The sequence below is a fragment of the Somniosus microcephalus genome, chromosome 11 (genome assembly GCF_052327205.1).
Source record: "Somniosus microcephalus isolate GS21.2 chromosome 11, FLI_Smic_1.0, whole genome shotgun sequence".
Taxonomy (NCBI): domain Eukaryota; kingdom Metazoa; phylum Chordata; class Chondrichthyes; order Squaliformes; family Somniosidae; genus Somniosus; species Somniosus microcephalus.
In genome coordinates this window covers 9639821-9664225 of record NC_140997.1, presented here as the reverse complement: position 1 = coordinate 9664225, position 24405 = coordinate 9639821, and the positions used below count along the sequence as shown (strand labels likewise).

Below are 24405 nucleotides of genomic sequence, written 5' to 3'. Positions count from 1 at the left end.
AATGTAGGGTTAACATTGCAGGTCAATGACCTTTTCATCCCTTGTACAACTTGTCCAGTGGAGTGGAGGAATGAGGCCTGGGAGTAATCAACCGTTCTCAATTTTAATCAGGCACAGTAGAAAAATAAGTGGTGGGAACTACCAACAATAAAAAAAAAAGTTAATTCACAAACTATTTAACTGAAAGTGAACAAAAATGTCCATCTGTCACTGTTATCGGAATCTTTTCTGAACTGTCTTTGGGCTGATGATTTCTTTCACGTTTGAGATGAACCCTCTATGATAGATGTTTCTCCACATGCGATTGTCTGGCCAGCTGTTGTCCACGTGGCACTGGCACCTGCTCTGGTGTTTGTACCACTCATTTGAAGTCTGATTGGTTATCACCAGATGGAAGTGAAAAGCCGTGTAGCCTGCCAGCAGGAAGGTGGTGAGGAGCGTGAAGCCCAGCATGAACAGGATCCGAGGAAAGGTCAGGAACAGTTTCTGTAAAAGGGACAGTCTGTTAGTTATCACAGGCACGGAACAGGAGAAAGCATCTTCAGTACCCCAAACAGCAATGAAAACCACTCCAGCCCCCTTCTGTGCAGTTATTTGCCCTCAAGATTACCGTTACAATCAAATTACTATTTTTTTTTGCATTTATATAGCGCCTTTCATGACCTCGGGACGTCCCAAATCACTTTACAGCCAATGAAGTACTTTTTGGAGTGTAGTCATTGTTGTAATGTAGGAAACACAGCAGCCAATTTGCACACAGCAAGCTCCCACAAACAGCAATGTGATAATGACCAGATAATCTGTTTTAGGGATGTTGGTTAAGGAATAAATATTGGCCGGGACCCCAGGAGAACTCCCCCAGTTGTCTTCGAATAGTGCCGTTGCATCTTTTACATCCGCCCGAGGGGGCAGATGGGGCCTCGGTTTAACGTCTCATCCAAAAGACAACACCTCCGACAGTGCAGCACTCTCTCAGTACTGCATTGGAGTGTCAGCTAGATTTTGTGCTCACATCTTTGGAGTGGGACTTGAACCCACGATCTTCTGCCTCAGACGAGTGCTATCCACTGAGTCACAGCTGGCACCTTTTATAAGGGGGTGCACCAGAGCCCAGCACAGATGTCTCGGCAATTTAACCCTAGTGGTTGCAGAAGCCAGAGAGCAAGGTGCACATTTCTCACCAGCTGATGCTCCAACAGATCAGTTCAGCAAATGAATTATTCTACAAAATTGAGACCTGGGTAACAATGCCCATAGTGCAGGACACCAGCGAGGATGAGAAGAGTAGACATGATCAGTGGGGGTGTAGTGAGTAAATCATATGACGCTTGGGCTTTAGAAGGCCTGAAGATTGTTGAAACAAAGGATGATTGAGGGAGGTAAGGAGTTCGAGTTTTGATTCCTGGGAGAGAATGAATTAAATTGAGAGTGAATGTGATGAGCTCTCTTATATTGGCCGTCTGTAAACTGGAGAGGGCTGCAAATAACTGAAACAGTGGACCAAATACAAAAAGATTGCTAAGTTGGGGTCAGTTAAGTGCAGCAGTCACAAACTATTACTTTGCATTAATTGAGGAACCTGATCAGTTTATTAACTACTGTAGAATTATATGTTGTGTCACTGCTATTCTTTTATTGTTTAATAATTGTGTTTGGCAGTTAAAGCCCGTCAAAGCCTAGCATTGTTCTGCCATCTCCTGAAGACAACAAGATCACATGAAATCGTGATAAAACCAGCTGCTGAAATAAAATGAAATGGGCCGGTTACAGTTTGATCCCTGGGCATGCCTATGTGAGGGATCGAAGATGCTAAACAACACCCTCAGAGCAGGAAGGATGTTCCCGATGGCGGGGGAGTCCAGAACCAGGGGTCACAGTCTAAAGATAAAGGGTAAGTCATTTAGGACAGAGATGAGGAATTTCTTCACCCAGAGAGTGGTGAACCTGTGGAATTCTCTACCACAGAAGGCAGTTGAGGCCAATTCATTAAATATATTCAAGAAGGAGTTAGATATATTTCTTAAGGCTAAAGGGATATGGGGAGAAGGCAGGAACAGGGTACTGAGTTTGGATGATCAGCCATGATCTAATTGAATGGCAGAGCAGGCTCGAGGGGCCGAATGGCCTACTCTTATCTTCTATGTTTCTAAGCATGAAAACTCCTTCCAGAGGCAGGAGTCACTGCACATTAAGCTTCACATGCTGATGAATTGGGCACATCTCTGATGCTGTGTTGAGCTGGGTGGTTAATTTGTTCACTTCTATTCCAGCATGGAAAAGAACAAACAAACCTGCATTCATATAGCACCTTTCATGTTCTCAGGATGTCCCAACACAGCCAGTGAATTACTTTTGACGTGTGGTCACTATAGTTACGTGGGCAAATACAAGATCTCACAAACAGCAATGACATGAATCACCAAATAAACTGTTTTGGTAACACAGCAATAACTGGGCCAAGACACCAGGTGAACTCCCCGCTTCCCTTTGAATAGTCTGCAAGAATATAGGTTTTTGAGGGATTAGGCATTCCAAGAGTTAAATGACCCTAAACTTTTTCTCTAAAGTTACTGTTCAACAAAAATATACTGCTTTGGCAGGTACAGCATCACAAGTGGCCTTGTTATTGCTAGAAGAGAGGGACAAAGAACAAAGTGAGACTTAGAGATGTCTCTTTCAATGTCCATGGGAATGTGCAAACGTTTTGTAAGTTGTTGAAATATAATCAAATATAATTCCCTTTTACTATTTTTCAGCATTAAGCTTTGCTAGATTGCAGTTTAATAGTAAGGTTGCCAATCTATAGGTTTATTACTTCAGATTTATTACTCATCTTTTATGCCCACCACGGCAGATGAGGATCTTGGCAATGTTCCCTTTAAGCTGCCGGCTCACTGGCTATTAAATGGAAAAATGCGCATGCGTGGAATTTTAAAGAGGCCACGCAGCCCCCCCCCAAAAAATTAGAGGGAACATTGGGTCTCGGTTTCATTCAAAAAAAGGGTTAGAATCGCTGAAAAATTGAACTTTTTCCCCAAATTACATCTGGCATTTGGTTGATATTTTACTTTGTTTAAAAGCAGGTTCTACACGCACAGGCCAAATTCTATTTCCTAGTAAATGGCTTTGCTACCTATTCTGGAGCTAAAAATCTTTGTGTAGTGCAAGGATTCTGGAAGGTCATCCAACAGCAACTCAGATATTTTTGCTAAGACCTGAATAAACGATGCAAATCCTCCACAGACTGAAAAGAATCGTCAGTCGCCTTACCTGGACTATAAACAGGATGCCAACGGGCACATGTTCACCCTCAGCATTCACGTACATCGCCTGAGGTAGGTTGGACATCAGTGCTACCTGGACAAGGAATTTTACTGTCACAGTTCCCACAGCAGCTGCCATCCCCGACAGGGTCACCAGGTACAGCAGGAAGAAGCGTATGTTTAACGCCCCAATGCAGTTATTCACCCAGACACAATGGTGGTCAAAGCGATGGACGCACCGGTTACACACTCCTGGGAGGGAGAAGAGGAAATCATTAGGAGATAGCTGTGTGGTGCAGAGGGGCTAGGCATTGTCCTTTCACCCTTGGCACCCAGCTTAAAATCCAGCCCACACAGGAGGGATGAAAGTCTTTGTTGTTCTGTAAGTACCGGTGGGTGTCGATCCACTGGAGAGAACTGCGCCTGATTTGGCACTAAATTGCCAATCCCTTTCATAGAGATTGCTTTGAGGATCGGAAATAATGTTGGAATAGGCTGCTCTGACGAGGTATTGGAGGGCACCTGCGGCACTAGCCAACGTACGTCGGCGCCTTTAGGAGATAAAACACGTCTTGGTCTCAGTATCTCAGCTGGCAGAACCAGCTGACCATCAGTGCCCATATGCTCTGCCCAACCCTGTGAAACACTTGGGACCTGTAAATTTATGTTAATAGCCATGAGTTGCTATTTCTTGGTCCCTTTAGTTTTCAAGAGTACAATATGCCAAAGCCTCGGTGTTACCACCCCGCACTGATGGGGCACAGCCAGGGCTCCTCCTGTCCACTAGGTTTCACCATTTTTTAATCTGCACTTGAGCTTTTTAAATCTTTGCATGTTTATGCAAGGCTTAAAAATAGGAATTTCTGCAATTTCACACAATTATCGGAAAATGTAAAGAGTGAGACCGCGGAACCCAAACCATCTGAAGTCTCTCGCGCTCTCCGAGACCTGACTGGCCACGTGCTTTCCCTGGCTAGAGAGCAGAATGCACTCCTGTGGTAGGAAAAAAAAACCAAAACACTTCTGCAAATACACAGCAAGCCCGTCAGAATCTGAAAACCCTCGTCTGTTTATCAGAACTGATGAAGAGTCTATGCCCTAAACGTTAACCTGTCTTTTCTCTTCACAGATGCTGACTGGCCTGCTGTGTGTTTCTAGCATTTCCTGAACGTATTCACGATACACACCCACACTCCCGATCACCGTCACATGTTGTAAGTTTCTTACGGCAGTGCTTTGACCGTGCCGGCTTCGCAAGTTCACACGTAGGGCAGACGCGGGCATGGCGATACAAAGTTCCATCATACGTGTACACTCTCAGCAGCTGCTTGTGATTTGAAGGAGAAATTGTACCTTCGAGAAACAAGCAAAAAATCCACATTAAGCTCAAAAAATAACTTTCAACCATTGCAGATTTTGTGGACAAGATTCGCAGCCACAAATCAAAAGTGTCTGAAATCGAGTTCTGACAAAAGGTCAACAACGACCCGAAACGTTAACTCTGTTTCTCTCTCCACAGGTGCTGTCTGTTTTTATTTCAGATTTCCTGCATCTGGAGTAGTTTGCTTTGGCCTGATTTGTAATAATTCCTCTGTCAGGGGTGCTGAGTGTCAAAGGAAACGATAGATCAGATGTTTCTCTCCTCTCTCGGGGGAACCACAGGGCTGCCGCCTGCTGGCTCCACCTGGCAATGATTGGAAATTCAGGCAGCCTCTCTGTAGCAAGTTCCCAGGAGAGAGATCTGGCTCGCTGCACAGCACTACTTCAACCAATCCAAACACCAATCAATCAGGTTTCATTTGTACATCGTAATCAGAGATCACTCTGTTAATTGCTCCAGCTACAAAAGGCGGGCAGAGGTGCTGTTAAAAGAAAGAAAAGACTTGCATTTATACAGCACCTTTAACGGCCTCAGGATGTCCCAAAGCGCTTTACAGCCAATTAAGTATTTTTTTGTAATGTAGGAAACGCGGCAGCCAATTTGTGCACAGCAAGGTCCTACAATGAGATAATGACCAGAAAAACTGTTTTTAGATGTTGGTTGAGGGATAATAATTGGGAGAACTCCCCTGTTCTTCAAAATACTGCCATGAGATCTTTTACGTTCATCTGAGGGGGCAGACTGGACTTGGGTTTAATGTCACATCCGAATGACCACATCTCCAAGAGTGCAGCACTCCCTCAGTATTGCACTGGAGTGTCAGCCTAGATTATGGGCTCAAGTCTCTGGAATGGAACTTGACCCCATAACCTGACTCACAGGCGAGTGTTGGACATCCTGGAGAGTTGAGGGTTAACAGTCGAACTTCTTTGCATCTTAAAGCAACAGGTTTTCCTGACTTTCCAAGATAAACAGGTTGACATTCAAGTGTCGTGAGGAGAAGGCATTGCTTGTTTTCTGAAATGTAAAGTGCTTGTGTAATGGAATAAGTGTTAGTAATGACGTCACACACGAACGGTTAATGTTTAGTTTTAGGGTAATAAACATGGGAAGTAGATATCCAATAGATAGAGAGCAATTGGTCAAAGATGCTAGAAAATGTTACATCAGGAAGTCTTGTGCAGGGGAAATGGCTCTGAGGTAAACAATTGCAATCTGTTTTCAGAGGATTTGGGAAATAGATATGTCATTTTGTCAAAATATATCTTACTAGCTGGGGGGAGCCCGGCGTTGCCAGGGCTGTTTTGGGGCGGGCGGTTTAAATCGAGTGCCAGGCTTTGGGGCCCTGTCTGTGTCCCTTTGTGAATCTGGTGCCGGGCAACATTTTAAATCGAGTCCCAGGCTTTAGGGCCCTGTCTGTCTACCTTTTAAAAGCTTGAAAGTGAAAGTACTTAAAACGTTTTTGGTAAATGTTATGTATATAAAGCGGTCGATCTGCCCGTCCTCCCGCCCGCCCGTCCTCCCGCCCGCCTGCCCGTCCTCCCGCCCGTCCTCCCGTCCGTCCGGCTATGCGCTCAAAAGTTACAGAGCGTACCTATGCGTGCGTTACGTCGAAAGAAAGCTCACCGTTCCGAAACGGTCGTAAGCGTATTTACGTTTCGGACGGACGAAAATTGCGCCCGCGGTATCCAAAAAACCTTCAACATTCCGCTCATTAGCATCTCGTTATCCGCTCATTAGCGACAGAGTAACCTCGAGGTCGACCAATCGTACGCTGGTTTGCTGGTGCGTGCGGCCGGACCCTCCTACGGTCGAGTGACGGGACGATTGACCAATCCTACGCTTTGGTGACCTGACGGTCGACCACGGTGCGTGTGTGGGCGGGCCTTATCGTTCTGAACCGAGGTGAGTCGCCGCCATCTTGATTCCAAACTTTTCCTTTCTTTTTCCCGCTTTCTGCGTCTTTCAAAAAAACGCTGCTTTTAAAACACATATTGTTTTAAAAAAAAAAAAAAAAAATTTAGAAAGTAATTAACTTATCTAATCTCATTAATTTTCCTACCTTTCCCCGTTTTTCCAGGTAGGCCTCGAAGCCTCGGCCTCTCCTCCGCACCCACGCCCGAGCTAGGCACCTCCCGGCCCCAGTCAACAAGCGGCCCCCGATCGCCGCCATCTTTGTGAAGGCTGGAGGGGCGGGCCTCAGCCGAGCGCTGCTCCCTTAGTAAAGGGTGCGCGCGCAGCAGGAGCAGCTGAGACGCGGTGTCTCTCTCTGTTCCCCGCTCGGCTCGGGCGGGGCTTGGAGAGCGGGAAGGGTTACCCCGGCAACTGGGCCCGCCGGCCGTCTCTCAGCCGCAATCGGCGCTCTTCAAGCCAGCTCGGGAGGGCGGGGCCATGTCAGTGCGTGGGGCGGCACGGAGCTCCGTGGAGCCATCGCCGGCGCTGGGCTCGGGTGCTTTGTGGCCTGCGGCCCGAACAGCGGCTGCGGACCTCGAGCTGACCGGGGCGCTGGACTCGGCTGGGCCATGTCTTTGCGGTTGTTCGCCTCGGCCAACGGCATCAGGGTGACGGCCGAGGGAACGCGTTCATCCAGGTGCCGAGGCCCGGGCCCCGGGGCGGAAAGAGGGATTGGAGCGGGGGATGAGGGCTCGGGCGGAGGAGAGGAGGAGGGGGAGAGGGAGGAAGGGGGTAGGGAGGTGGTGAGAGGGAGAGGAGGGAGGGGTAGGGGGGGAGAGAGAGAGGGTGGGGGAGGGGAGGGAGAGTAAAGCAGGGAGAGACGGGGAGGGGTGAGGGAGGGAAAGAGTGAAGGGGTGGGACAGGGAGGGAGAGCTTACCTTCTTCCTTCGCAGGGGTCCATCGGGCCACCCCCCCCCCCCCCCCCCCGTCGCGCCTCTCTCTCCTTCCTTCCCCCCCCCCCCCAGTCGCCGCTCTCTTTTTCCCCCCCCCCGTCGCTCTCTCTTCCCCCCCCTCCCCCCCCCCCCCCCGGTCGTGCGTTCTCTCTCCCCCCCCCCCCCCCGTCGCGCGTTCTCTCCCCCCCCCGTCGCGCGTTCTCTCCCCCCCCCGTCGAGCGTTCTCTCCCCCCCCCCCGTCGCGCGTTCTCTCTCCCCCCCCGTCGCGCGTTCTCTCTCCCCCCCGTCGCGCGTTCTCTCTCCCCCCCCGTCGCGCGTTCTCTCTCCCCCCCCGTCGCGCTCTCTCTCCCCCCCCCGTCGCGCTCTCCCCCCCCGTCGCGCTCTCCCCCCCCCCCAGTCGCTCTCTCCCCCCCCCCAGTCGCCTCTCCCCCCCCCCCCCCAGTCGCGCTCTCTTTCCCCCCCCCCCCAGTCGCGCTCTCTTCCCCCCCCCCCAGTCGCGCTCTCTTCCCCCCCCCCCAGTCGCGCTCTCTTCCCCCCCCCCCCAGTCGCGCTCCTCTTTCCCCCCCGCCCCAGTCGCGCTCTCTTCCCCCCCCCCCAGTCGCGCTCTCTTCCCCCCCCCCCCCCCCCAGTCGCGCTCTCCTTCCCCCCCCCCCAGTCGCGCTCTCTTCCCCCCCCCCAGTCGCGCTCTCTTCCCCCCCCCCAGTCGCGCTCTCTTTCCCCCCCCCCCAGTCGCGCTCTCTTTTCCCCCCCCCCAGTCGCGCTCTCGTTCCCCCCCCCCCCAGTCGCGCTCTCTTTCCCCCCCCCCCCCCCCAGTCGCGCTCTCTCTTTTCCCCCCCCCCCCCAGTCGCGCTCTCTCTTTTCCCCCCCCCCCCAGTCGCTCTCTTCTTCCCCCCCCCCCAGTCGCGCGCTCTCTTCCTCCCCCCCCCCCCCCCCGTTGCTCTCTCTCTTTTCTCCCCCCCCCCCCCCCCCCCCCCCCGTCGCGCTCTCTGTCTCTCTCTCTCTTCCAACAACAACATGCCCTCGAAAAAGCCTCGGCACCGCCGGGCACTCCAGCTAGTGGTGTATAAAAGAGCATGGTTTTCAACAGTTTGTCAGAGTGTAGTCGAAAGATACAGAAACTGGTAAAGTCACTCTGTGCAGTTAAGACTGATCACCTTTACTGTGTATCAATAAAGTCTGTTCCGTATACTCCACTACGAGGTCTCGTGCTTACTCGAAACATGTTGTTGTGAACCAGAGGTTGCTTAACAAAGAGTGCTGCTCACTGAGCCACCGCTGACATTGAAGAATGGTCTCAGTCAGCTGAGAAAAGGTGACAGCAGAATAGCTTGAGACAGATCTGTCACCCAAGTCGCGGAACAGGAGTAGGCCATTCAGCCCCTCGAGCCAGTTCCACCATTCAATGAGATCATGGCTGATCTGCGACCTAACTCCATCCACCCGCCTTTGGCCCATATCCCTTAATACCTTTGGTTAACAAAGTTATCAATCTCAGATTTAAAATTAACGATTGATCTAGCATCTAGTTTGCGGAAAAGAAATCCAAACTTCTACCACCCTTTGCGTGTAGAAGTGTTTCCTAATTTCACTACTGAAGGCTCTAGTTTTTAGATTGTGCCCCCTAGTCCTAGAATCATCTGTTCCCCTTAATAGCTTGAAAACTTTGATCAGATCACCCCTTAACCTTCTAAATTCTAGGGAATACAACCCTAATTTGAGTAATCTCTCCTCGTAACTTAACCCTTGAAGTCCAGGTATTATTCTGGTAAACCTACGCTGCACTCCCTCCAAGGCCAATATATCCTTCTTAAGGTGTGGTGCCCAGAACTGCTCACAGTATCCAGGTGTGGTCTAACTAGAGCTTTGTATAGCTGCAGCATAACTTCTACCCCCTTGTATTCTAGTCCTCCAGATATAAAGGCCAGCATCCCATTAGCCTTTTTGATTATTACCTGGTCATGTCATTTTAATGACCTCTGTTCCTGGACCCCCACTGTTTTTAGTTTTTCACCATTTAGAAAGTACCCTCTTTTTAGGTCCAAAATGGATGACCTCACATTTGCTTACAGTGAAAGCCATTTGCCACAGTTTTGTCCATTCACTTAATCTATCAATATCCCTTTGTAATGTTATGCATTTACCTACAATGCCACTTATCTTTGTGTCATCGGCAAATTTGGATATGGGTTTCTATGCCATCATCTAAGTCGTTAATGGCCCAGAAATTCGGGTCACCACGGGTGAGTACGCACGGGGTACTCACTCGTAGGCCCGATGGAAGTGCCGGTTTCCTGCATGCGTGGGAAACCGGCACTTCTGCTCCTCTGAACGAAGAGGTTCAGAGGTCGAATGCGTACGCATCAAACTTAGTTTTTTTTCCAGGTTTTCCAGGGAGGGTAAGCCTGCAGAATTTACACATTTAAAAAGCAGGCGTAAGGCCTGCTTTTTAAAAGGTAAGTGGTGAATTAATTAAAATTAAAACATTTTTTCCACAGGTTTATTATTTTTAAATACTTTAAAGCAAGGTAAGTTTATTTTTAGCCCTGTTAGAATATAAAATAATTTTTTTCAAAAATTTAAATTGTTTAAAAGTTATTTAATGTAATTTATAGTTTATTTTAAAAATGTGATGTTTTAAAAAATTTATTTGAAGGTTTAGTGCTATTTTGGGGCCGTAGTATTTAAGTCTTGACAGCACTTCCTGTCAAGACTTATGAATGGAGCATTCCCTGCTCCGATTGGCTGCCACTGCGCCCCTGGGATACGCAAGCACTGCGCGCCGGCAGCTGGACCAGGCCCCGGATCGGAATTCCACGGGGCCCTGCAGCTCAACGGCCGGCGTGCGAGGTAAGTGCAGGTCGGGGGCTTGCACCCGTGGGAAGCCCCCGACCCGAATTTCTGGGCCAATAAATATTGTGAATAGTTGAGACCCCAACACAGATCCCTGTAGGACACAACTAGTCACATCCTGCCAATTAGAATACCTACCCATTATCCCTACTCTCTGTCTCCTGGCATTCAGCCAATTTCCTAACCAGGTCAATAATTTGCCCTCAATTCCGTGGGCTTCTACCTTCGATAACAGTCTCTTATGTGGGACTTTATCAAATGCCTTCTGGAAGTCCATATAAATAACATCCATAGACATTCCCCTGTCCACTACTTTAGTCACCTCTTCAAAAAATTCAATCAGGTTTATCAGGCATGACCTACCTTTCACAAATCCATGTTGGCTCTCTCTGATCAACTGAAAATTTTCGTGGTGTTCAGTCACCCTATCCTTAATTATAGACTCTAGCAATTTCCCGACAACAGATGTTAGGCTAACTGGTCTATAATTCCCTGGTTTCCCTCTCTTGCCATTCTTGAATAGCGGCGTGACCTGCGCAACTTTCCAACCTAAAGGAATGGTTCCTGAATCTAGAGAACTTTGGAAGATTATAGTTAGGGCATCTGCAATGTGCTCATTTACTTCTTTTAAAACCCTGGGATGGAAACCATCTGGTCCTGGGGATTTGTCACTCTTTAGTGCCATTATTTTCTTCATTACTGTTATTTTACTTGGGTTAATTTTATTGAGTCCCTGTCTCCGATTCAATATTAGTTTCCTTGGGATTTCTGGCATGCTATCCTCTACTGTAAGTACTGACGCAACGTAATTATTCAACACGTCCGCCATTTCCTTATCATTGACAATATCACTGCTTTCAGTTTTTAAGGGGCAAACATTGCTCCTGACTACCCTCTTTTTCTTGATGTAATTGTAAAAATTCTTCGCATTGATTTTGATATTCCTTGCAAGTTTCTTTTCATTCTCCCTTTTTGTAGCTCTTGCTATCTGTTTTGTGACCTTTTGCTGTTCTTTGTATCTTTCCCGTTCACCAGTCTTTTTAATAGTCTGTTTCTTACCAGGGTCTCTGGTGCAGCACAGGTAGAAAAAGTACATCTTCCCAAGCAGCAGGATGTAAGGCAGCAGCAGACTACTGCGTCTGAATCCCAGCTCCAAGCAGTAAGGGAACACTTCCCAGGAATACTCTCCATATACAGCTACTTCCAACACCAGGTGCAGGATCAGGAAGAAGGAGTTCCTGTTAAAAGAAGAAGCAAGTGAAATGTCAAAGTCTTGATTGGCTTCGTTCTGCCTAATATTCCCTCTAAAAGTTGATGCATTCTTGTGTCCATAAGGAATATTTATTTACCGGTTGGGTCTGTGCTCCTGGTAACCTTGTTTTGCGTTCTGCAAATCCATTGGTTCAACAGCTTCTGTCCCCAACAGAGTTCCTCTCTGTGGACACTCCCATATCATTGTAACAGCCACCAGGGCCCCATTGACATACAAGCTGTTAATTCATACACATTCTGGAGTGGAATTCCAGGAACACGGGGATTTGTGTCGGGACTTCCCGTTCTCCATGTACACAAATGATTTGGACTCAGGGTTCAGAAGAAATAAACAACATTTGTCAACAATACCAGTGTGGCAAACTGTGAAGTAGAATGCAGGAAGGTTAGGGGAGTGGGCAGATATGTGGCAAGTGTAGATAAATGTAAAATAGCACATTTTGGAACAGAATAGAAAGATACCTTAAATGGTAAAATTCCCAATGAAGTAGAAACAGAGATCAAAGGGTTCAGATACACAGGATTCCAGGTGGAAAGCCAGGTGACCAAAATTATATCCTGGCTTTTATAGATAGGCTCCTGAATATAAAACCAAGCGGGTGATGATGAATCTGTATTAGGCTTTGGTTGGGCCACAGCTGGAATACTGCGCACTTTGGACACCCTATTATAGAAAGGATATTGGAGCCATGAAAAAGATGCAATGCAGATTAAATAGGATGAAACCAGGAATGGGAGAATATAGTTATGATGAGGGGCTTGAAAAAGTATTCACTGGAGTAGACGAGGTGAGTGGGGGATCTGATAGAAGTGTTTAATTCTTAAATGGTTTGATGCCCAACTGATTCATCCAATTGGGATTATTCACAATCTCAGTTGAACACAGTATTGCGGTGAGCAGACTGTTGACCACTGCTAATTGCTCCGGTCAATGATAATAAGGAAATGGCAGACATGTTGAATAATTACTTTGCATCAGTATTTACAGTATAAGAGGATAGCATGCCGGAAATCCCAAGGAAACTAATACTGAATCGGGGACAGGGACTCAATAAAATTAACCTAAGTAAAATAACAGTAATGATGAAAATAATGGCACTAAAGAGTGACAAATCCCCAGGACCAGATGGTGTCCATCCCAGGGTTTTAAAGGAAGTAGGTGAGCACATTGCAGATGCTCTAACTATAATCTTCCAAAGTTCTCTCGATTCAGGAACCGTTCCTTTAGATTGGAAAGTTGCGCATGTCATTCCGCTATTTAAGAATGGCGAGAGGGGGAAACATAGACCAATTAGCCTAAATCTGTTGTCGGGAAATTGCGAGAGTCTATAATTAAGGATAAGAGAAATTACCTTTAGTTGGAGAATGAATGAACTGCCTATGAAAGCAAGCGAGGCACGTTCTCTGGACTCCAAGGGTTAAGTTACGAGGAGAGATTACACAAATTAGGGTTGTATTCCCTAGAATTTAGAAGGTTAAGGGTGATCTGATCGAAGTTTTCAAGATATTACGGGTAGATAGAGAGAATCTATTTCTGCTGGTTGGAGATTCTCTGACTAGGGGGCATAGTCCAAAAACTAGAGCCAGACCTTTCAGGACTGAAATTAGGAAACACTTCTACACACAAAGGGTGGTAGAAGTTTGGAACTCTCTTCCGCAAGCAGCAATTGATGCTAGATCATTTGTTGATTTTAAATCTGAGATTGGTTAACAAAAAGTTATCAAAGGTATTAAGGGATATGGGCTAAAGGCGGGTAGATGGAGTTAGATCGCAGATAAGCCATAATCTCATTGAATGGCTGAATAGGCTCGCGGGGCTGAATGGCCTCCTCCTGTTCCTATGTTTGTACCGAATGATTTTGAGGATAGCTGTGCGCAGGTGATTTGAGAATGTCCGCACTCACCTCTGGTGGATGAGCCTATGTAAAGCAAACTGCACTGCTACCTGTAGGCATCGAGGAATCACTGGCCCAATCACCTGTTAGTGACAGAAAGAAAATGCAGGCGTGAGAAAGACAGGACTTGCATTTACATAGCGCCTTTCATGACCTCAGGAGGTCCCAAAACACAGTCAATTAAGTTTTTCTTTTGAAGTGTAGGCACTGTTGTCATGTAGGAAATGAGGCAGACAAATTGCGCAGAGCAAACTCCCACAAACAGCAATGTGATATGGACCAGATAGTCTGTTTTGTTTTAGTGATGCTGGTGGAGGGATAAAAATATCAGGCAGGGAGACCTCCCCTGTTCTTCAATTAGTTCCATGGAATCTTTTACATTCACCCGAGAGGGCAGACAGGGCCTCAGTTTAATCCGAAAGATGGCACCTCAGTGCAGCACTCCCTCAGTACTGCATTGGTGTGTCAGCTTAGATTATGCACTCAAGACTCTGGAGTGGGACTTGAACCCACAACCTATGACATGTGAGCATGGCTTGGGAGGAACAGGTGACTTTGGACCTATGGTTCCCAAAGCTCTCCAGCACTGGGGGGTTTTCCTCGTCTCATGTCTGGGTCTGTTGTAGACTCATTGATAGAGAATGATTGCTGTGATTAGTCAACAACTCCATTATTGTTGCATCATGCGAACTACCAGGATGGTAGAAAGTGAACTAGATGGACCATGGTCTTTTGTCATCTAGCAGTTCCTATGTTTCTATATAAAATAAAATACATCAAGGTAATTTTGTGGCAAATTGCATGGGGAAGTGAGATGGACTGATGAGATATTCCTGCATTAAAATGTTACTATTCCTTATAATTTCTCCATGAAAACAACCAACACTGCTCTCTCATCAGGCTCTTAGATTAAAAAACCACAAACAAAACCTCTTCCTCGTGACAAATTTCAGATCCGTATAGCACTCGCCATCCTCTGCCTTCAACAGCACTGAAGTATTAACAGGTTTTGAATGAGGGGCGATACAATTACCACCGCCTGTAAGAGCAGCCCAAACAGAGTCACTTTCAATGACACTTTTATTGATGGAAGAAAAAACAAATCTCTCTCAAACTTCCCAGGCTTTGGATACTGCCCGCCACTGGGAAGCGTGCCCGCCACCGATTCCAGGATTTGCTGCCACCTGTATATCAGGATTTCGGCCAGAGACCGAGGATTTAACCTGTTCAGGGGGCATCGTGCACAGACAGATGGAAGTTCTGCCGCAAGCTAAGTAAGTCAAGTGGATTTGGTAAGTACTTGACTCAGGATGTTGTCCCTCAAACTCCCACATTGTACACAGTCTATAATAAACTATTGTAGATTACAGAAGGAGGCCATATGGCCCATCACGCCTGTACCAGTGCTAGCCTCACATCCTATTGCCCTGCTCTTTCCCTGTAGCCTTTAATATTTCTCAGATATTTTTCTTCCAGTTGTGGGAGAGTCTAGAACTAGGGGCCATAAATATAAGATAGTCACTAATAAATCCAATAAGGAATTCAGGAGAAACTTCTTTACCCAGAAAGTGGAACTCACTATCACATGGAGTGGTTGAGGCGAATAGTATAGATACATTTAAGGGGAGGTTAGATAAATGCATGAGGGAAGAAAGGAATAGAAGGATATGTTGATGGGGTTAGATAAAGCGAGTGGGAGGAGGCTCGTGTGGAGCATAAACACCGGCATAGACCTGTTGGGCCGACTGGCCTGTTTCTGTGCTGTAAATACTATGTAATATTTGTCAAGTTCACCTTAGTGATTGAGACAGTTTCAATATTCGTGAGTAGGATCATCGGACTTTCTAGAGACAGGAACAAAGAGAGAGGAAGAAAGATAGAGAATGGATAGAAACAAAAAAGGAGTCTGAGAAAGATAACACAACCAGTTAGAAAATCTGCCCACAGGCACATTGCAGGAGAGCGTGTCAGCGAGAAAGTTGCATTCATTTTAGGAGGAATTTCTAGGCACTATTGTGGCGTTTGGCCCACAAGAAGCAATTGGATGCGTCTCACAGCACAGGCCACTGCCTCCATTCTTATTCGGAGTCTCTAATCACACTGCTTCAAAGCATTTATTCCAGTTCAGCAAGTTATTTAGTTATAGTTATAGAGGGCAGCACAGCCAAGCTCTATCCTGTCAGGCGAACACTTCTGAGCAGAGGTCACCGGATAGCGATCAGGAGTAGGAACCCTGGCTGCTTTTCCCTTTTCCAGCCCTGGGACCCTGAGCCCTATTGTAGCACTTCGACTCCCATCCCTCTGAGATCAGCTGGTTTTACATGGACCTGGGATGGAAAAGCGTTCTTATTAAATTGCAGTTACCCGAGTCACGTGGTGCGAGATCCTTGCAAAACATTCCTGGCTTTGTCTTGAGAACTTGATGGCGGCCACCATGCATGTGAGGCAAACAGCCAAGTAAATGAGGAAGAGAATAAGGAAATCCATCTCCGTGCCTAAAATACAAGAACTCAGTATCAAAGCTGGGAGCTGTGCAGCTGTTGAAGTCAATACCTGGGAGACTGAACAAACTGCGTCAAACTATGTTTACTATCGCATTTTACTAGGGCCTCCGAATGTGGGGCTGTAGGTTCACAAAGTGTATTTTCCGTTGTAATCCGAATTGGAGTCGATAGAGCGAGTAAGTCAGGAATCGGAGAGGAACCAGTGTTGGAATTGTCACTGGATTGATGTCTTTTCCTAGCCACCGACTCCATCCCTCTCCCTAGCATCTGTCTGAGGCTGAACCACACTGTTCGCAACCTTGGTGTCATAGTTGACCCTGAAATGAGCTTCCGACCACATATCTGCAGCATAACAAAGGCCACCTATTCCACCTGCCTTAGCTCATCTGCTGCTGAAACCCTCCTCCATGCCTTTGTTACCTCTAGACGTGACTATTCCAACGCACTCCTGGATGGGCTCCCACATTCTACCCTACTTAAACTTGAGGTCATCCAAAACTCGGCTGCCCGTGTCCTAACTCGCACCAAGTCCCGTTTGCCCATCACCCCTGTGCTCGCTGACCTACATTGGCTCCCTGTTAAGCAATGCCTCGATTTAAAAATTCTCATCCTTGTTTTTAAATCCTTCCATTACCTCGTCCCTTCCTATCTCTATAGTTTCCTCTAACCCCACAACCCGCCGAGATAGCTGCCCTCCTCAAATTCTGCCCTCTTGAGCATCCCTGATTATAATCTCTCAACCATCGGTGGCCGTGCCTTCAGCTGCCTAGGCCCTAAGCTCTGGAATTCCCTCCCTAAACTTGTCCGCCTCTCTCTCCTCCTTTAAGACGCTCCTTAAAACCTACCTCTTTGACCAAGCTTTTGCTCATCTGCCCTGATTTCTCCTTACGTGGCTCGGTGTCAAATTTTTGTCTTCTAATACTCCTGTGAAGCGCCTTGGGATGTTTTACTATGTTAAAGGCGCTATATAAATACAAGTTGTTGTTTTCACTCCAGCATGAGGTTGTGATGTTCCATAATATTTAAATGTTTTAAAGGAATGGCAAATGCATTCACTTAAAGCACCTTTAAGATATCACCGGTTTGGAGTAATATTGCATTCGATACAGGCGCTGCAAGGGAGCCACACCATAATCTAGGTGCTGTGTGGGAACTCAGTCATATCAGAACTGTCAGGGGTCTATTTTGGGTTAGCCAGCTGGCTGAGACATAGAGCTCATCTGTTTGCTTAATATTGAGCACACATTATATCTCCTGAGGGACATATCGCACCCATGCAAGTACAGACAGCTCAGGCACAAGTTAGCAAGACTGTGCAGTGATACTGCTAGAGTTTAACCAGCTAAAACGACACTGTTTACCAGTGCAGAAAAGGAGATTTACAGGGCTATGGGCAAAGAGCACGGAAGTGGGACTAATTGGATAGTTCTTTGAAAGAGCTGGCACAGATATGATGGGCCAGACGGCCTCCTTCTGTGCTGTGAGATTCTATAAGGCTACTAAGCTTGCCACTGCTTGTTGCCTAGAATCACTTTACCTGTTAGGGCACAGGCTTTCCTTTTACAAGGACTGGGAATAATCCTAGCCCTCATGACAGGTCTACCCTTCTGGGTTACATTAATGAGCAAGGCTGGCAGGTCACCGTTAACAGTGCCCTGGATTACAGTGCTGGACCTCCCTGGTTCAGTTATTGGATTACTGAGTTGACTCGGTTGCAATTTTCTATTGCCAGGTGTGTTATCTTGGTGACTATTGTTTACGACTTCCCTTCCCCCTAACACGCTCTGTCCCCGGGCCCCTCACCCTCCTCCCTCTGACCCCGGGCCCCTCACCCTCCTCCCTCTGTCCCCGGGCCCTCCTCCCTCTGTCCCCGGGCCCTCCTCCCTCTGTCCCCGGGCCCTCCTCCCTCTGTCCCCGGGCCCTCCTCCCTCTGTCCCCGGGCCCTCCTCCCTCTGTCCCCGGGCCCTCCTCCTCTGTCCCCCGGGCCCTCCTCCCTCTGTCCCCGGGCCCCCCTCCCTCCCTCCCTCCCTCCTCCCTCTGTCCCCGGGCCCCTCACCCTCCTCCCTCTGTCCCCGGGCCCCTCACCCTCCTCCCTCTGTCCCCGGGCCCCTCACCCTCCTCCCTCTGTCCCCGGGCCCCTCACCCTCCTCCCTCTGTCCCCGGGCCCCTCACCCTCCTCCCTCTGTCCTCTGTCCCCTCACCCTCCTCCCTCTGTCCCCGGGCCCCTCACCCTCCTCCCTCTGTCCCCGGCCCCTCACCCTCCTCCCTCCTCCCTCTGTCCCCTCACCCTCCTCCCTCTGTCCTCTGTCCCCGGGCCCCTCACCCTCCTCCCTCTGTCCCCGGGCCCCTCACCCTCCTCCCTCTGTCCCCTCACCCTCCTCCCTCTGTCCCCGGGCCCCTCACCCTCCTCCCTCTGTCCCCGGGCCCCTCACCCTCCTCCCTCTGTCCCCGGGCCCCTCACCCTCCTCCCTCTGTCCCCGGGCCCTCACCCTCCTCCCTCCTCCCTCTGTCCCCTCACCCTCCTCCCTCTGTCCTCTGTCCCCGGGCCCCTCACCCTCCTCCCTCTGTCCCCTCACCCTCCTCCCTCTGTCCCCGGGCCCTCACCCTCCTCCCTCTGTCCCCGGGCCCCTCACCCTCCTCCCTCTGTCCCCGGGCCCCTCACCCTCTGTCCTCTGTCCCGGGCCCCTCACCCTCTGTCCTCTGTCCCCCGGGCCCCTCACCCTCCTCCCTCTGTCCCCCGGGCCCCTCACCCTCCTCCCTCTGTCCCCGGGCCCCTCACCCTCCTCCCTCTGTCCCTCACCCTCCCGTCTCCCCTCCCGCCCTCCCGTCTCCCCTCCCTCCCTCCCCGTCCGTCCCCCCTCCCTCCCTCTGTCCCTCCCCTCCCTCTGTCCCCCCCCTCCCTCCCTCCCTCTGTCCCCCCCCCTCCCTCCCTCCCTCTGTCCCCCCCCTCCCTCCCTCCCTCTGTCCCCCCCTCCCTCCCTCCCTCTGTCCCCCCCCTCCCTCTGTCCCCCCCCCCTCCCTCCCTCCCTCCCTCCCTCCCTCCCTCTGTCCCCCCCCTCCCTCCCTCTGTCCCCCCCTCCTCCCTCTGTCCCCCCCCTCCCTCCTCCCTCTGTCCCCCCCTCCCTCCCTCCCTCTGTCCCCCCTCCCTCCCTCCCTCTGTCCCCCCCTCCCTCCCTCCCTCCCTCTGTCCCCCCCTCCCTCCCTCCCTCCCTCTGTCCCCCCCTCCCTCCCTCCCTCTGTCCCCCCTCCCTCCCTCCCTCTGTCCCCCCCTCCCTCCCTCCCTCTGTCCCCCCTCCCTCCCTCCCTCTGTCCCCCCCCTCCCTCCCTCCCTCTGTCCCCCCCTCCCTCCCTCCCTCTGTCCCCCCCTCCCTCCCTCCCTCTGTCCCCCCCTCCCTCCCTCCCTCTGTCCCCCCCTCCCTCCCTCCCTCCCTCTGTCCCCCCCTCCCTCTGTCCCCCCCCCTCCCTCCCTCTGTCCCCCCCCTCCCTCCCTCTGTCCCCCCCCTCCCTCCCTCTGTCCCCCCCCTCCCTCCCTCTGTCCCCCCCCCTCCCTCCCTCTGTCCCCCCCCTCCCTCCCTCTGTCCCCCCCTCCCTCCCTCTGTCCCCCCCTCCCTCCCTCTGTCCCCCCCCTCCCTCCCTCCCTCTGTCCCCCCCCTCCCTCCCTCTGTCCCCCCCCTCCCTCCCTCTGTCCCCCCCCTCCCTCCCTCCCTCTGTCCCCCCCCCCTCCCTCTGTCCCCCCCCTCCTCCCCTCTGTCCCCCCCCCTCCCTCCCTCTGTCCCCCCCCCTCCCTCCCTCTGTCCCCCCCTCCCCTCCTCTGTCCCCCCCTCCCTCCCTCTGTCCCCCCCTCCCTCCCTCTGTCCCCCCCCTCCCTCCCTCTGTCCCCCCCTCCCTCCCTCTGTCCCCCCCCCCCTCCCTCTGTCCCCCCCCCCCCCTCCCTCTGTCCCCCCCCCTCCCTCCCTCTGTCCCCCCCCCCTCCCTCCCTCTGTCCCCCCCCCTCCCTCCCTCTGTCCCCCCCTCCCTCCCTCTGTCCCCCCCCTCCCTCCCTCTGTCCCCCCCCTCCCTCCCTCTGTCCCCCCCCTCCCTCCCTCTGTCCCCCCCCCTCCCTCCCTCTGTCCCCCCCCTCCCTCCCTCTGTCCCCCCCCTCCCTCCCTCCCTCCCTCCCTCTGTCCCCCCCTCCCTCCCTCTGTCCCCCCCTCCCTCCCTCTGTCCCCCCCTCCCTCCCTCTGTCCCCCCCTCCCTCCCTCTGTCCCCCCCCTCCCTCCCTCTGTCCCCCTCCCTCCCTCTGTCCCCCCCTCCCTCCCTCTGTCCCCCCCTCCCTCCCTCCCTCTGTCCCCCCCTCCCTCCCTCCCTCCCTCTGTCCCCCCCTCCCTCCCTCCCTCCCTCTGTCCCCCCCTCCCTCCCTCCCTCCCTCTGTCCCCCCCTCCCTCCCTCCCTCTGTCCCCCCCTCCCTCCCTCCCTCTGTCCCCCCCCTCCCTCCCTCTGTCACCCCCCCTCCCTCCCTCTGTCACCCCCCTCCCTCCCTCTGTCCCCCCCCCCTGTCCCCCCCCCTCCCTCTGTCCCCTCCCTCCCTCTGTCCCCCCCCCTCCCTCTGTCCCCCCCCCTCCCTCTGTCCCCCCCCTCCCTCTGTCCCCTCCCTCCCTCTGTCCCCTCCCTCCCTCTGTCCCCTCCCTCCCTCTGTCCCCCCCTCCCTCCCTCTGTCCCCCCCTCCCTCCCTCTGTCCCCCCCCCTCCTCCCTCTGTCCCCCCCCCTCCCTCCCTCTGTCCCCCCCCCTCCCTCCCTCTGTCCCCCCCCCTCCCTCCCTCTGTCCCCCCCCCCTCCCTCCCTCTGTCCCCCCCCTCCCTCCCTCTGTCCCCCCCCTCCCTCCCTCTGTCCCCCCCCTCCCTCCCTCTGTCCCCCCCCCCTCCCTCCCTCTGTCCCCCCCCCTCCCTCCCTCTGTCCCCCCCCTCCCTCCCTCTGTCCCCCCCTCCCTCCCTCTGCCCCCCCCTCCCTCCCTCCCTCTGTCCCCCCCCCTCCCTCCCTCCCTCTGTCCCCCCCCTCCCTCCGTCCCCCCCCTCCCTCCCTCCGTCCCCCCCCTCCCTCCCTCCGTCCCCCCCCCCCTCCCTCCGTCCCCCCCCCTCCCTCCCTCCGTCCCCCCCCTCCCCCCGTCCCCCCTCGCCCTCCCCTCTCCCTCTGTCCCCCGTCCCCCTCGCCCCCTCTGTCCCCCGTCCCCTCGCCCCCTCTGTCCCCCGTCCCCCTCGCCCCCTCTGTCCCCCGTCCCCCTCGCCCCCTCTCTGTCCCCCTCTCCCTCTGTCCCTCGCCCCCTCTCTGTCCCCCTCGCCCCCTCTTTGTCCCCTCTCCCCTCTGTCCCCCGGCCCCCTCTCCCTCTGTTCCCCGGCCCCCTCTCCCTCTGTCCCCCGGCCCCCTCTCCCTCTGTCCCCCGGCCCCCTCTCCCTCTGTCCCCCGGCCCCCTCTCCCTCTGTCCCCGGCCCCCTCTCCCTCTGTCCCCCGGCCCCCTCTCCCTCTGTCCCCCTCGCCCCCTCTCTGTCCCCCGGCCCCCCTCCCCTCCCCTGGCCCCCTCCCCTCCCTCTGTCCCCCTCCCCCTCCCCTCCCCTCCCTCTCTCCCCCTCCCCTTCCCCTCCCCTCCCTCTCTCCCTCCTCCCCTCCCCTCCCTCTCTCCCTCCTCCCCTCCCCTCCCTCTCTCCCTCCTCCCCTCCCCTCCTCTGTCCCCCTCCCCTCCCCCTCCCTCTGTCCCCCTCCCTCTGTCCCCCTCCCTCTGTCCCCTCCCCCTGTCCCCTCCCCTCCCTCTGTCCCCCTCCCCTCCCTCTGTCCCCCTCCCCCTCCCCCTCTCCCCTCCCCCTCTCCCCCTCCCCTCCCTCTGTCCCCCTCCCCTCCCTCTGTCCCCCTCCCCCTCTCCCCCTCCCCTCCCTCTGTCCCCCTCCCCTCCCTCTGTCCCCCCTCCCCTCTCCCTCTGTCCCCCCTCCCCCTCTCCCTCTGTCCCCCTCCCCTCCCTCTGTCCCCCTCCCCTCCCTCTGTCCCCCTCCCCCCCTCCCCCCCTCTCCCCCCCCTCCGCCCCCCTCCCCCTCCCTCCGTCCCCCTCCCCCCTCCCCTCCCTCCCTCCCTCCCCTCCCTCTGTCCCCCTCCCCTCCCCCTCCCCTCCCTCTGTCCCCCCCCCTCCCCTCCTCTGTCCCCCCCCCCTCCCCTCCCTCTGTCCCCCCCCCCTCCCCTCCCTCTGTCCCCCCCCCCCTCCCCTCCCTCTGTCCCCCCCCCCCTCCCCTCCCTCCCCCTCCCCTCTGTCCCCCCCCCTCCCTCCCTCCCTCCCCTCCCTCCCCTCCCCTCTGTCCCCCCCCCTCCCCTCCCTCCCTCCCCTCCCTCTGTCCCCCTCCCCCTCCCCCCCCCTCTCCTCCCCCCCTCCCCCCCCCTCTCCTCCCCCCCTCCCCCCCCCTCTCCCTCCCCCCCTCCCCCCCCCTCTCCCTCTCCCTCCCCCCCCTCTCCCTCTCCCCCCCTCCCTCTCCCTCCCCCCCCCTCCCTCTCCCTCCCCCCCCCTCCCTCTCCCTCCCCCCCCCCCTCCCTCTCCCTCCCCCCCCCTCCCCCCCCCCTTTCCCCTCCCCCCCCCTTTCCCCTCCCCCCCCCCTTTCCCCTCCCCCCCCCTTTCCCCTCCCCCCCCCCCTTTCCCCTCCCCCCCCCCCTTTCCCCTCCCCCCCCCCCTTTCCCCTCCCCCCCTTTCCCCTCCCCTCCCCCCCTTTCCCCTCCCCTCCCCCCCTTTCCCCTCCCCTCCCCCCCTTTCCCCTCCCCTCCTTTCCCCTCCCCTCCTTTCCCCTCCCCCCCTTTCCCCTCCCCCCCTTTCCCCTCCCCCCCCTTTCCCCTCCCCCCCTTTCCCCTCCCCCCCTTTCCCCTCCCCCCCTTTCCCCTCCCCCCCCTTTCCCCTCCCCCCCTTTCCCCTCCCCCCCTTTCCCCTCCCCCCTCCTCCCCCCTCCCCCCTCCTCCCCCCTCCTCCCCCTTCCCTTTCCCCTCCTCCCTTCCCCCCCCCTGAGTCGGTGGCTGGACCGGAAGTGCGGACCCCCCCCATTTTTTCACCTGCTGAAGTTCAGGAGTCGATGGCTGGACCGGAAGTGCGGACCCCCCCCATTTTTTCACCTGAAGTTCAGGAGTCGATGGCTGGACCGGAAGTGCGGATCGTGTCACTCACGCGGTCTCCATGGTGACCGCCGTCCGGACCGCTGCTGATTGGCTGCACCCTGAGAGCGCGACGGGACGGAATGACGTCGAGCGGCGCATGCGCGGCGGCGGCCTCGGACGGTAACCAGGCGACGGGAGTAGCGGGGCCTTGTCAGGGCGGCGGCCCTCACTGGAGCTTGACCTGAAAGACCATCAGTTAAACTGGCAGCTGTGGGCCAGTAAGGTTTCCCCAGGGTCACCCAACAAAAATCATCACAGTGATCCTTTTTAGGGCACCATTAATATGGGACGGTCCAATCCAACTCAAGAGATGCTAAAATATGCACCAAGTACCACCAAAACAAAAGGAGACCTTTGCGAACTAAATCAGCATTTTATTATTGATGCCTGCAAGACCCTGCGGTGCCCATCGGCCGCGGAAGGCATCAACGCACCGGTGGACACCGCATGCTGCTTCCCCAGGGCCACCTGGGCACGGACAGGGCTGCGCAAGAGAGGCAGGCAGCCTGAGCGACCCCCGACATGGGTCCCGCCAACCCTGGACGTACAACTCGCTCTTTAAGTCAGGCCCACGGGAAGATCCTCAGACTTGCCCACCCCCCTCTGCACTGGGCGGCCAAACATTAGCAGAGTGGGGCTAAAATGGTACGTTAGCCTTTATTACAAAAGGATTTGAGTATAAGTAAAGAAGTCTTACTCCAGTTATATAGGGCATTGGTGAGACCACACCTGGAGTATTGTGTACAGTTTTGATCTCCTTACCTACGGAAGGATATACTTGCAATGAAGATTCACCAGACTGATCCCTGGGATGAGGGGGATTGTCCTATGAGGAGAGATTGAATAGACTAGGCCTATATTCCTTCGAGTTTAGAAGAATGAGATGGGATCTCATTGAAACATATAAAATTGTTACAGGACTTGACAGGATAGATGCTGGGAGGATGTTTCCCCTGGCTGGGGAGTCTAAAATCAGGGGTCACAGTCTCAGAATAAGGGGTTGGCCATTTAGGACTGAGATGAGGAGAAATTTCTTCACCCAAAGGGCTGTGAATCTTTGGAATTCTCTACCTCAGATGGCTGTGGATGTTCAGTCGTTGAGTGTATTTAAGACAGAGATCGATAGATTTTTGAATATTAAGGGGATCAAGGGATATGGGGATAGTGCGGGAAAGTGGAGTTGAGGTAGAAGATCAGCCGTGATCTTATTGAATGGCGGAGCAGGCTCGAGGGGCCGTATGG

The 24405-nt window shown here is 53.6% G+C and overlaps 1 protein-coding gene across 2 annotated transcripts; it reads right to left on the bottom strand.

Annotated features, from left to right (window-relative positions):
* Positions 1-89: 89 nt before the first annotated feature.
* Positions 90-23269, bottom strand: zdhhc4 (zDHHC palmitoyltransferase 4). 2 transcript variants are annotated; one of them, XM_086000146.1, is made up of 7 exons: positions 23062-23269; positions 15872-16002; positions 13517-13590; positions 11400-11578; positions 4491-4616; positions 3271-3515; positions 90-486 (listed from the first exon to the last, which is right to left on the bottom strand). In XM_086000146.1, exons 2-7 carry the CDS (start codon positions 15992-15994, stop codon positions 214-216), a joined length of 1020 nt encoding a protein of 339 aa, XP_085856272.1. In that variant the 5' UTR covers positions 15995-16002; positions 23062-23269; the 3' UTR covers positions 90-213. The 2 variants fall into 2 exon arrangements, with proteins under 2 accessions (XP_085856272.1, XP_085856271.1); XM_086000145.1 differs by lacking the exons at positions 15872-16002; positions 23062-23269 and adding an exon at positions 15302-15501.
* Positions 23270-24405: the final 1136 nt, after the last annotated feature.